This window comes from Podarcis pityusensis (genome assembly GCF_964106645.2).
Source record: "Podarcis pityusensis genome assembly, chromosome: 13".
Classification (NCBI taxonomy): domain Eukaryota; kingdom Metazoa; phylum Chordata; class Lepidosauria; order Squamata; family Lacertidae; genus Podarcis; species Podarcis pityusensis.
In genome coordinates this window covers 27528667-27541339 of record NC_138038.1, presented here as the reverse complement: position 1 = coordinate 27541339, position 12673 = coordinate 27528667, and the positions used below count along the sequence as shown (strand labels likewise).

The following is a 12673-nucleotide window of genomic DNA, read 5'->3' as shown; positions in this document are numbered from 1 at the left end:
GGGCTTAATTTGCTGGTTACAGGAATCATACAGTGAGTTTTTCAGCAGTTCCTGCACAGCTCCCAGTGGTCTGACTCTGTCCTATGACAACGACTAAGGCAGGTTTGTAAGCAACTGTTTGCTGGGCCATGTGTGGTGACTAATAATCATAAGCATAATAATAATTTTATTATTTATGCCCCACCCATCTGGCTGGGTTTCCCCAGCCACTGTGGGTGGCACCCAACAGAATATTTTTATTAATAATAATAAAGCGATAAAACATCAAACATTAAAATTTCCCTAAACAGGGCTGCCTTCAGATGTCTTCTAAAATTCAGATAATTGTTTATTTCCTTGACATCTGATGGGAGGGCCTTCCACAGGGCAGACGCCACTACCGAGAAGGCCCTCTGTCTGGTTCCCTGTAACCTCACTTCTCGCAGTGAGGGAACCACCATAAGGCCCTCAGAGCTGGAACTCAGTGTCCAGGTTGAACAATGTGGGTGGAGATGCTCCTTCAGGTATACTGGCCCGAGGCCGTTTAGGGCTTTAAAGGTCAGCAGCAACACTTCGAATTGTGCTCAGAAATGTACTGGGAGCCAATGTAGGTCTTTCAGGACAGGTGTTATACGGTCTCAGCGGCCACTCCCAGTCTCTTCCAAGCAAGCTGGCAAAGAAACTTCCGCAAACTCATTAAGAGCTAGTTGCCTTTTAAGCTACTGATAAATGACCAGCAAAACAAGGTGCATTGGGACAGGCAAACCAGAAGCAGCAAGTTGCAAGGGTAGATTGAAGAGTCGGGAAGATTCCCACTTCCACCTTCGGCCTGTGCAGGCAGTTTGCGAGCTAATCCAACGTGAAATACACCCCCCCCCCCGGCTTTCAGGACATGTTTTGGCCCCGAGCGTAAATTCTGAGTCAACGGCAGCGAACGGATCATGGTGTGGGTGTTCTTTCAGATCCATCGCAGTTAACCTGGACTTCCACCCAGCCACCCCAAGCAGGCAGTCGTGAATACCTCCCACTCTCCTTGTGACCTGGGAACGGTTGCACCGGCAGAGGAACGGAAAGAGGTTATGGGGCTCAAGAAAGTAGAAGGAAGGGCTGCTCTCACCGTGTACACATCTTCTTGGTGTGCTCAGATATCACCCCACATTGCTACGGAGAAGGAAATATACGGCGTCAACAAATGAAAAGCGTGCAGCAGTGAACAAATCAAAGTCCACCGAGTATGACAGAAGTGGGCTGGCCCCTTTCAGCCAAGCATGATATCACTAATGCCCTAACTGTATGGTATAATAGAACTGGGGAATTAGGAATTTATTAGCTGTTCCCTGCAAACCAAACGTGCCCACCTCTCAGAGGAGGCCACCTGTTTCATCTCTGCTTATGTTGTCACTCTGCCCTTTCCAAATCAAGGTGGCACTCAAAACAGTGTCTCACGCATATGTATTAGGGGGCGGGAAGGGAGCTCTGATGGAAGGTGATTCTTACTTTTACACATTCTGAAAAGTATACGGGGGGAGGGGGGTTGTAAGAACAATTTTTGCCACCAGAAATTGAGGAGCAGCACTCTAAATGAAAGTAGAGTTCTCAGAAATGCCATGAGGATTGCCGGGATAAAGACAAAAGTTACAGTGGCTCCAAGCGGGGCTGAAGGAGGATGGAAAGTTATTGGGAATGTGGAGGCGGGTGAGCCAATATGGCCTACCTGGAAGCAAGGGAACTCTCATGAGGCGGCCCTGTGAGGTATGGAAGGGGCAGAGCCTGGTCTTAAGGAAGCTATGAACAACCCTACTTGGGAGTTGGAGAAGACAGACATGGAGGAACGTTCCCACTCAGAGTAGGGGAAAGGTAAGAGAGTAAAGCCATGATCCCTGGCAAGCTCGATACCACTCCATGGGGTAAAAACAAGGAAACCTGAGAGGACCCACACCAAGGCCCAGGCAGCAGCTCACAGAGTGCATCAATATATATTCCTGCGCACACAGCTTTCTTTCACACCTCCGTCAGCCACTGTCATCTCCACGTTGCTAGTCAAGGCCTTTCCGGCAACCTTCACAGACTTTTAAGAGTTGGAAGGGACCCTGAGGATCATCTAGTTCAACCCCCAGCAATGCAGGAATATGCACTGTCCCATACAGGGTCTGAACCTGCAACCTGCTTATCAGCCCTGTGCTCTAAACCAACTGAGCTATCCAGGCTGACCTTGTGCTTCAAAACCTAACCCTACAGAGCCTTGCCTGTGTCGCCACCTCCTCTGCTGTTCCCTGTTCCGTGCACCCCAACAAACAAGTGAGCTGGGGCTAAATAAATATTAAAGGTAGTATTTTGTTGCAAATAGCTAATCTATCCACCGAACACACCGTGGGACTTAGCTAAGAGATGTCACGGGCCCTCCGGCTATCACTGATTTGGATGCTCACAAAAGAGGTTCTGGTAGGAAGCCATAGTAAGCAAGTCATTTTATTGCAGTCAACGACCAATTGCAAAGAAGTCATAGTTAACAGGCAACCCTTGCAGCTGATGGTGCACGACAGCAAGAGGCAGAAGGAAACTCTGGTACTCACCGTAGTGAGCAAAGTACGGAGCTCCTCAGGGCCCAGCGTTTCATAGTTGATTCCAGCAGAGTTGTTATACTATTGGAACAGAATACACACAGGCCAAGGCACTTTAGAGGTTACACAAATAAGAGCGATTGCTTTTTGGGCCCAATTCTCCAAGGGCATTCTCTATTCACAGTGGCTTCCATACTGCGGCCCTTGAAAGCCCACTCAGACCCCAGTGGACAGCTCTATGGTCTTCCTGAAGTCCTCTGAAGCAGGACACAAGAAGTTGAGAGCTACAGAGACAAGCTAAACTCACCTTAAATGGGTCCGAGTTACCACTCAGTTCCCCTAGGGAAGGGGGAAAAGAAAAATAAGAAAAGAGGATGCATATTAATAGTGATGTCTGGCCTCCACCTTAGGAAATGCACAAAACAAGAACTTGAGTTGCAAAACCATGAATTTCATTTGTATATTTCAGGCACGTCCAACTCTCAAGAGACTGCGATCTACTCGCACTATAAAAAAACAACCCATTGGATTGACCAAACTTGTTGAGCTTTTTTGGGGGACACCAGCAAAGTTGTTGACTGGTTGGACATGCCTGGTATATTTTATCTTTGTATAGTAACACACACACACAAGCACAACGTAATACAGCGCAGGTGAAAAGCGCAGGTGAACACAAGCACAGCGCAGGTGAAAAGCTCACTTTGTTCCAAGGGTGCAGAAACTATCAACTGCCAGGTGTTGCTGGTCTACAATTCTCAACATAACTGACCATTGGCCATGCGAGCTGTGGCTGGTGGGTGTCAGAGTACAGTGACATCTGGAAGGCCATAAAGTTCCCCCCTCCCCATTTCACTCTCCCGGCAGCACTGAGGGCTTATTAGGAAGGAATGCAGGGGCAAGTTGAGTTGAGGGATAGGCTGAGTGTCATAGGATCATACAGTTGGAAGGGACCGCAAGGGTCACCTAGTCCAACTCCCTGCAACACAAGAATATTTCGCCCAATGTGAGGCTCAAACTCACGACTCTAAGATTAGGAGTCTCATGTTCTACCAACTGAGCTATCATGCATCTCCGAGCATGTTCCCCATTCTGCATTGTGGTTTCAGAGCTGCCCTGCATAACGCCTGTTCCCAAGTATTTTTTGCAACACCCTCTTTCCATTGGCTCCATCTGCATCTGGTCTAAAGAACTGCTACACACACAATCATCATCCCAGATAGCCATTAGGCCCCATTTGAAGCTTCCAAATTTTGTGTGTGTGTGTGTGTTTTAAAAAAGCTCTCCCTACCTGTCAGACCAATTTAAAGGCTATCCATACTACGCCTTTCCCTGTCAACCCCAATCTACTTGGATGCCAGATTTTAATTAACACAGAGAAGTATGCTTAAGGAGCCCAGGAAATGCTGCTATGGTGTGTAAGGAGGGAATGAGCGAAGAGAACCGACACACATAATGCACTCACCATTTTTATGTTTCAGGGACTTGGATCGTCGGGGCGAGTTGGGATTCTGAAACAAAAGGGGAAGAGCAGCAAAGGGTCATTTAAAAAAAAAAAAACACACCTTACTGCTAACTTTGAAAAGTGTCATCAGAGGGGACTATGGAACTTTGCTTCAATATACGATTACGGCTCCGAGACTTTTATATGTAGAAAGATGGAAGGACCCATTGTTACCAGCAACAGAAGAATGGCTGTTAAAACTAACGGACTTAGTGGAGATGGTGAAACAGACATGTTTAATCAGGGAAAAGTCGTTGCTAACATTTGTTAAAAGATTGGAAAACTCCCGTAGGCTTTTGGAGTGAAAAAGAACAAGAAATAATGACATTTGGATTTGGTGATTGAAGATAATATTTGTTTATGGAAAGTGGCTTTGCTGGGTATTATATTGGAGTGGGTGAAGTGAATTTTGTTTATATATAGCCGAGAGGTGAAGAATCAGAAGTCCCTTACCTTCTGAATTTTATTTCTCTCTCTCTCTCTCTCTCTCTCTCTTAACCTCTTTTCTATTTCTATTTCTTTATTCTTTCTCTCTCCCCCCCCCCTCCTCTTTATGTTTATACTGTATTTAAAGGCTTAGTTTGGACAAAAAAAAAAGAGGGGGAAATATGTTTGATATTAAATTATGTATTTTTCTCTATAAACCATAATAACATTTATTTTTTTAAAAAAAGGAAAAGAAAAGTCACATCAGAGGAAGGCAGTGGTCAAATGGCCAAAGTTATCAAGCCCCAAAAGCCAAGCACTCCTTGCCATAACCAACAGAGCAGGTGCGCTGTCTAGCAGTAAAAAATTAAAAAGAAGCATCCAGGTACACAGAAGTATATTTACAGGATCTTTGTGCAACAGAGTTGGGGACCAGAATCACTCAACAAGCTGCTGGAGGGGATCCTCCTGAGAAGCTACCAATCAGAACAAGTGTGAGTAAAATCTACCACCAGGCCATTCCAAAGGATGCAGCCCTCTCCATCAACAGCCTCCCCCAACCCTCCCAAGATTCGGCAAGCAACATTAGGCATATAGATTAAGATCGAGAAAGTTGAGGGAAACCAGCAGGTCTGCTCACATGCACAAGGGATGTGTGTCTTTAAGTTTTCTCCTGTACTGACCACTCTTTGCAAAAAAAAGTTAGAAAAGGTACATCTCATTTAACTGCGCCAGTATGCATAAGGATGGTCTTACCTTATCTGATTTTCTCTTTTTTGCTAGGAAGGAAAAGAGACAAGACTATTTTAACAAAACACCCCAAGAACAAAGCACAGTCTCTGTTAGCTCAAGGGCCAGTTCTGACAAATGCTTTCCGCAAAACCTTCCAGCGTTTCCCAAACTTGGGTCTCCATCTGTTTCTGGAATACAATTCCCGTCATACCTGACCACCAGTCCTGCTAGCTAGAGATGATGTGCGTTGTAGTCCAAAAACAGCTGGAGACCTCAAGTTTGGGAAACACTGTAGACAGAATGCTGCACAATGATATTCTAAGTCAAATGATGATATTCCTCAACATGATAAAGCCTTGGCCTACCAATCTGAAAAAAAAGAACAAACCCAGTTCTGTCTAATGTTTCCAGGCTATTTCCCCCATCCTCTGCTTTCTTTATAAAGCCAAACACCTGATGCAAATGGACAACTTTTGAACTGGGCTACATGCTCCCACAGGCCAGAGATGCCTATGGGAAACCTGTGGCCATCGAGATGTTGCTAGACTTCAACTCCCATCAGCCCTAACATGGTCCATTGTCATGGATGGCAGGAGTAGTGGTTCAGCAACATCTGCATCTGTTAGACCGGTCCCTCCTCTAAAGCCTTAGCTGCCCACCTAAAGGAATTTCTTTTGTTCCATCTGTAAATCATTCCCGTTTTCGTCTAGTTACGGTTTGGTTTATACATATTATTTGAACACCCTTTCCTTTGAGGTTTTATTGTTGTAAGCCAGAAAACAGTACAGAATATTTATAAACAGAATAAATAATATGCCGCCAAACCCCTTCCTTGTCTTACCTTTCTTCTCGGATCCATATGACCAGTCATTATCATTTATATCGTCGTTGTCTTCTTGGTCACTCTCAGATTTGTTCATGTTGTTACTGCTTGCTATCCTATAGCAAAAGGAACAGGAAGAGGAAAAAAGAAAGTGAGCTAGACAGCTTTGCGGTGGGAGGAGGAAAAGTTTGAGCAGCAGTTTTGAATGGCAAAGATGACACTTAATGGTGATTAACTTCCCCTGAAAGTTACATGGCCACGTCTGAAGGCCGACTCGTAACTAACAGGAATGCCTGTGTTCCCACCACTGTCTTCCTCTGCAAAGCGCAGGCACAAGGCTGTAGTCCATGACACATTCCCAGTTCCCACAAAGAGGTGAAGCCCCCAAGCAAGGCTGGCAAATATCTACATGAACTGAGTACGTGGCCCCAGAAACTGCTCCCACACCCATGCCAACAAGGCAAGGGGGTTCTTGCCGAAAAAGGGAATTTTAAAAAGGGGTCCCTGTTGGTGGAAAGTTTGAAAACCTTATTAGCATACAGTGTAATGGAGCAAGCAGAGTCAAGGCCAAAGACACACTTTCTTCTGATTTGTCACCAGCAGCAGGTTCTTAAATATGCCATTGCAATTATAACACTTTTTGAGTGTTTATAGCAATTCACACAAAACCCCTCAGTACTCCCTTTCAATATCCCTCTGAATTCTGTGTAATGATCCCCATATGGAAGACCGGGGATGGGGAGAAGAAAAGAAGGGTCAGGACAGAAAACAGCAGCTTTACCAAGGCCATTTGGACTTGGGAAGGTCAGGGGCAGAGGCAAGATTCGAACCCTCTCTTAGCTACGACTCCAGACCAGACCAGGCAATTGCTAGCGTTGATCTGGGCTGTATTTTCCAGCCATGCCACGTAAGCTACTTAGCGGTGCAGAATTTAGGTTCAGCACGGCAAAGACATCAAAAAATTGTTTTAAGCACAGGAGATGCACAACCTGGTATGAACCAGAAGCCAAAAGTTCACCCGTTTTTGGCATTTGTTCCTTCTTCCAGAAATCCTACCCTTGGCCTTCTCACAACCTTTGCCACCCAAAACACCATTTTGAGAGGTTTGGTTTTCCGGCAAGGCTTCGATTCTTAGACCTCACCTCCTATTGGCAATGCGGCTGCTGTTCCGGCCCATGCCAAGGCACTTCTCCAAGTGTGGGGCGAAGCGGGAGGCGGCAATGCTTCGGCTGCAGTTTGGGCAAACACATTCCTTGTTCTTCCACTGGTTGTAGACCTGGCCAAAGATATCCAGTCCCGGCTGATCTACAATTTCTGGGAGTAGGGAAGAAATGGGAGATAGTTTCTCAAGTGGGAGGGACTAGCTGAATCCAAAGGAGTGGTGGGGGGCACCAGCTGGGGAACCCCACTAATTCACCTAACCACTTTGATCCCCTCTTCTTAAATCCTGCAGTCTCGAGCAAAAGATTTCCCAGGCGACTTTAAGCTCATCCTGCCACCAAGCTCCCTTCATGCAAGTTCCTTGCAGCACGGAACGTATTGCCTCTGTAGCAATTCGTTCTGCAGGCACCATTCTGCAGTTCCCCTGCTCTTTGTATGTGCCACGCTGTGGTCTGGATTTAACCACCCTCCCTTTCCCCAAGCATAAAATTCTGCAGCCCACGATTATGAGTGGCTTCTTAAATCACTCACTTTAGAAGGCGGGGGGCGGGGGAGAGAGAGAAAGAAGTAACTTTTAAAAATGGAAAATGAACCTTTGGCAGCTGTGGTGGTATTAAATATATGCATGAGCACAAATTTAATCAAGGAATTGGATTAGAGTCAGGGGTCAGCAAACTTTTTCACAGGGGGCCGGTCCACTGTCCCTCAGACCTTGGGGGGGGGCGGACTATATTGGGGGGGAGATGAATGAATTCCTATGCCCCACATATAACCCAGAGATGCATTTTAAATAAAAGCACACATTGTACTCATGTAAAAACATGCTGATTCCCGGTCCATCCACAGGCCGGATTGAGAAGGCGATTGGGCCAGATCCGGCCCCTGGGCCTTAGTTTGCCTACCCATGGACTAGACTCAAGGCATTAAAACAAAGAAGCACCCTTTAAAAATCTATGCTGGATTTCTGGTAAGGGGCAAGGGATGGGGGTGGAGGAATGATTGGCTGCAACATATACTTACCAAAGTCCTTCATGCTCTCAGGATCTGTGTCATCCAAAAAGAAATAGCCACATTTGACAGCCCGGTGGACCTCAAAGCACAAGCCCAGGCAGGCATCCTCAATCAAGTCTGTATAGATATCATGAGCCACAGCCTAGGAAGCAAGAAGACCAAGACCAAGAACAAGACCAGTGAGAGCCATAGAGAACAAGAGCAAGGTTGAACTGGGAGCAGCATCCATTGCCCATGGTTTAAGCCTCAGAATCTGATCCCAGTCCAGAGTTCAGCCCCCATAAAACACTCTGGAATTGTAGAGTTGGAAGGGGCCACAAGGGTCATCTAGCCCAACCCCCTGAAATGCAGGGATCCTTCACCCAGTGTGGGGCTCAAACCCACGACTCTGGGATTAAGAGTTTCAGGCTCTACCAACCAAGCTATCCAGCCAAATTAATGTACACTGCTGCATCCTGCTAAGAGGATTTCCACTAGCCATGTCCCCCCTCACTCCCCAACTCTGTTCTCAAGAAGGCAAGAAGCACCTACAATCCAAACACTGCCTGGAAGACTTCAATCATGGCTGTTTTTTAAAGCGGAGGGGAAGGTGTTGGACAGGAAATGCAAGTGGCTTGCACTTCCACACCCCAGAACACACAAGTCATTTGAACCAGTCGTAAAAGGTCACCCAGAATTGCCTACACTGCAATACAATCCTAGTTAAGTCTACTCAGAGGTAAACCACAGAAACAAGAGTGAGTGTAGCCTCATTCTAAATTCCCGGGGCACCAAAGTCAAAAGAAATGGCAGCAAGGCTGTGAAATTGTAACCGTGTAAAATGAATCAATATTCCTAATAGATGTCAGAATAGGTTGTGCTTCCAACACACAATCAATACAAAGGATGAAGTCTCTTTATTAAAAGGGGGGAAGGAATCCCAATTTCTAATATCCTTCCAGCAACTCTCATGATGGAAAGGCTCTGGGGCTAAAGTCCTGGCTTGCATGAAGAGTTTGGATTTGGATTTGATATCCCGCTTTATCACTACCCTAAGGAGTCTCAAAGTGGCTAACAATCTCCTCCCCCTTCCTCCCCCACAACAAACACTCTGTGAGGTGAGTGGGGCTGAGAGACTTCAGAGAAGTGTGACTAGCCCAAGGGCACCGAGCAGCTGCATGTGGAAGAGCGGGGAAGCAAACCCAGTTCACCAGATTACAAGTCTACCGCTCTTAACCACTACACCACACTGGCATGAACTTCTGTGCCTAGGAGAACAGGTCCTCCACCTCAGGCTTTTCATGAACCCATCAATTTCTGCCTGCCTTTGATGGCACTGCTCCCTCCAAATCCTTGTAAGAAGCCTTTCAGCCTCAAGGGAGGCAACTTACCTCCAACTTGCTGTTATCCAGGCCCGACAAAGTCATTTCCTCCATTTTCATTTGCAAAAGCTATTGGAGAAGATGCGGAGAACGCAACATAGCAGAGGCCAGGCTGAAATGGGAAGGGATCCTCCTGCGAAGACAAGACAGGATTCAGTGGTCAGGCTGCAATCTCCATTCAAGCCGGAGGATGGGCTTGAGGGTTGGAAAAGAGGACAGTGATGTGAATTCTAAACAACTACCGTATTTTTTGCACCATAACACTCACTTTTTTCCTCCTAGAAAGTAAGGGGAAATGTCTGTGCGTGTTATGGAGCGAATGCCTACGGGTGGCGGGAGGGGGGGGGGATCTGCTGCAGTCGTGAGCAGAGGATCCATGGTTCCCCTTCCTTCCCTCCTCCATGGCTCGCTTTGAAACAGCAAAGCGGGAGAAGAGCCGCTGAGTGGGGAGGAGAGAGGGACAGAGAGCCTGCTTGCTTTAAAGGAGCAAAGCGGGAGAGGAGAGGTAAGCGGCTCCTGTCTGGTTGGCTCCTTTAAAGCAAGCATGCTCTCTGTCCCTCTCTCCTCCCCACTCAGCTCGCTAAATAGCATTATTAGCAGCATCCTTCTCCACACACCCCATGCATGCTCCTTGTCCCATGAGTGCTTTTCCTTCCCTCCCCACTTAAAACAAAGCACGGATCCACATGGATCCTCAGGATTTTTGCACTGGGTCACCCCAAATTCACCATCAGATCACATAGCATGTCTATGGCTACATCTTGCACCAAAAAAATCACGCACCCACTGTTGCCTGGGGTCGCAGTGGTGCAAAATCGTGGTTACAAAGCATGGATCCACATGGATCCTCAGGATTTTTGCATTGGGCTACTCCAAACTCACTGTCAGATCACATGTCTGTGGCCACAGCATGAACCACAAAAATAATACATCCACTGTTTCGTTTAGAATATTTTTTTTTCTTGTTTTCCTCCTCTAAAAACTACGTGCGTGTTATGGTCTGGTGCGTGTTATAGAGAGAAAAATACGGTATATATTAATTTAGAAGCACCTACATATTAAAAAGAAACAATGCTTTTAGCTGGTGCAGCAGACACCATTCTCAGTGTATTCCCTTTTGTTTGAAAGAGAATGGAGAATGCTTCTTTGAAGATGGCACCTGCCTTCTGTAGTTTATGTAAGCCACATTATTATTATTATTATCATCACCACCACCACCACCACCACCACCACCACCATCATCATCTACTGCCTGGTTGAGAGCACCTCTGAAATTGTCAAAAAAGTTTAACTGATTAATCTAATGCAACAACCAACTAAACATTGCAGCCTCGGTAAGCAGATTAAATAATTTGCTAGCAAGTATATTATATAAGCATATTATAAACATATATTATAGTATATGCATATTATAAAAGGAACTTTTTCCCCATTTTCCATCTGGGAGCTTAAAAACCCCACCTATATCATGTAGAACTGTTTAACAACAGCCTGACTCTAGAAATAGGAACAAAACAGAGCCACTGTTAAGCCGGTTTGTTTGAAGAGGCAAGGAACAAATCTAAATAATAGTGATGGTCATAGCTTTCTGACCTGGTTTGTAAAGTTTCTTCCCCCCTTTGCAGTGTCTGCCTGATGCCCTTGTCCCCCTTTGCCTCGCAACCTCCTTCCCTGCAAGGCTGCTGCAGCTCCTCCCATGGTTCCAGGAGGGACACTGGGTATATCATAACCACATGCCACCACACAACCTCCAGCCACACCATGGTGTGACTCAGTTTGTTGTGTGTGTACCATTCTCTCTCCCCTTTCCCTGGCAGCCAGCAGCACTCACCATATCCAGCTCCCTGTGCCACAATAACCTTCTGCATTGTGACTGGACTGCTTCCAATCCCTGGCCCTTTTGCTGCATTCCCCTCTCCTTTCCAATAAGAGCATTTAAGTGTTCATATAATGCCCAAACTCTTCAAGCATCTAATCTTCTTGCAACCCATACTAGAGCTCTGCAAGGCAAGTCAACACTTACCACCCGCACACTGCAGATTAGGGACTGGGGCTGAGAGAGAGAGTGGCTTGCCTGAAGCTACCTTGTTAATCCATTCTGAAGTCCGTTCTTAAACCAAAGCATTCTGAAACCAAGACGTGCTTTCCCATAGCAGTGGGGGACTCAATTTACAAATGGAACACACTCAACAGAAAGCGGAACATGTTCTGCTTCTAAGGCAAAGTTCACAAACCAAAACACCTAGTTCTGGTTTGCAGCATTCTTAATCCAAGTTGTTCATAAACTAAGCTGTTCTTAAACCAAGGTACCACTGTATATTGGATTAGGTAACGGCGTCTCCGTGCGCTGCTCTGGTTCGCCAGAAGCGGTTTAGTCATGCTGGCCACATGACCCGGAAGCTGTCTCCAGACAAATGCCAGTTCCCTCGGCCTATAGAGCGAGATGAGCGCACAACCCCAGAGTCGTCCGTGACTGGACCTAACGGTCAGGGGTACCTTTACCTTTATTTAAGCTACTACAAGGCCTGATGTCAGGACCGAGCCAGCAACACAACACATGAAGTTAACTCTTTATTAGAAGAAGCAGAGTCTGCTCAGGAGTGCAAGAACTAATGAGCACAGCGACGTTTCTCGGTAGGTCTTGCCCCTATGAGTCAGCTGTGGAGACTGAAGGTCCCCACCTTCCCACAGCTGCGTATGTCTCCTCCTTTCCCAGGTCCTTCCCAAGCAATCTGAGACTATGCCGGTATGCCTGTCTTTGCTTCTCCTGCTTCACACCTCCCCTGGTTCTGGGAGACGAGGGAGGAGGGGAGCTTCTTGCAGCAGGAGGGGAACACACTCTGGTTTCTTCACCAGCCTGACTCATCTCTGCTTCTTGGCCTCCCTCCTCTGCTGCTTCTGATTCTGGACTTCTTTCTGCTATAAGACTCTTCCTGCTCACTAAACCCTGTCACCTCTTCAGTTTCCGACACCTCCTCCCCACAGTCTTCTCCCTCTGACCACCACCTCCCTCCCGTCGCCCCACCACCAATCCCCTGGTTCTGAACTTTCATCCCTTTGGGGTTCCCCAACTGGTGCCTCCCACCACTCCTCTCTTTCTAGCCAGTCCATGACACCC

At 46.7% G+C, this 12673-nt stretch overlaps 1 protein-coding gene across 4 annotated transcripts in view; it reads right to left on the bottom strand.

Annotated features, from left to right (window-relative positions):
* ATXN7L3 (ataxin 7 like 3) overlaps positions 1–12673 on the bottom strand; it is a 31160-nt gene that overhangs the window by 7013 nt on the left and 11474 nt on the right. For all 4 annotated transcript variants that reach the window (XM_080978466.1, XM_080978467.1, XM_080978468.1 and 1 more), the window contains exons 2-10: positions 9565–9688; positions 8204–8336; positions 7165–7336; positions 6041–6138; positions 5224–5246; positions 4003–4048; positions 2848–2879; positions 2553–2621; positions 1097–1140 (exon numbers count right to left, since the gene is read on the bottom strand). In XM_080978466.1, coding sequence (XP_080834592.1) covers positions 1097–1140; positions 2553–2621; positions 2848–2879; positions 4003–4048; positions 5224–5246; positions 6041–6138; positions 7165–7336; positions 8204–8336; positions 9565–9615 — 668 coding nt within the window. In that variant the 5' untranslated portion in view covers positions 9616–9688. The remainder of the gene's footprint in view (positions 1–1096; positions 1141–2552; positions 2622–2847; positions 2880–4002; positions 4049–5223; positions 5247–6040; positions 6139–7164; positions 7337–8203; positions 8337–9564; positions 9689–12673) is intronic.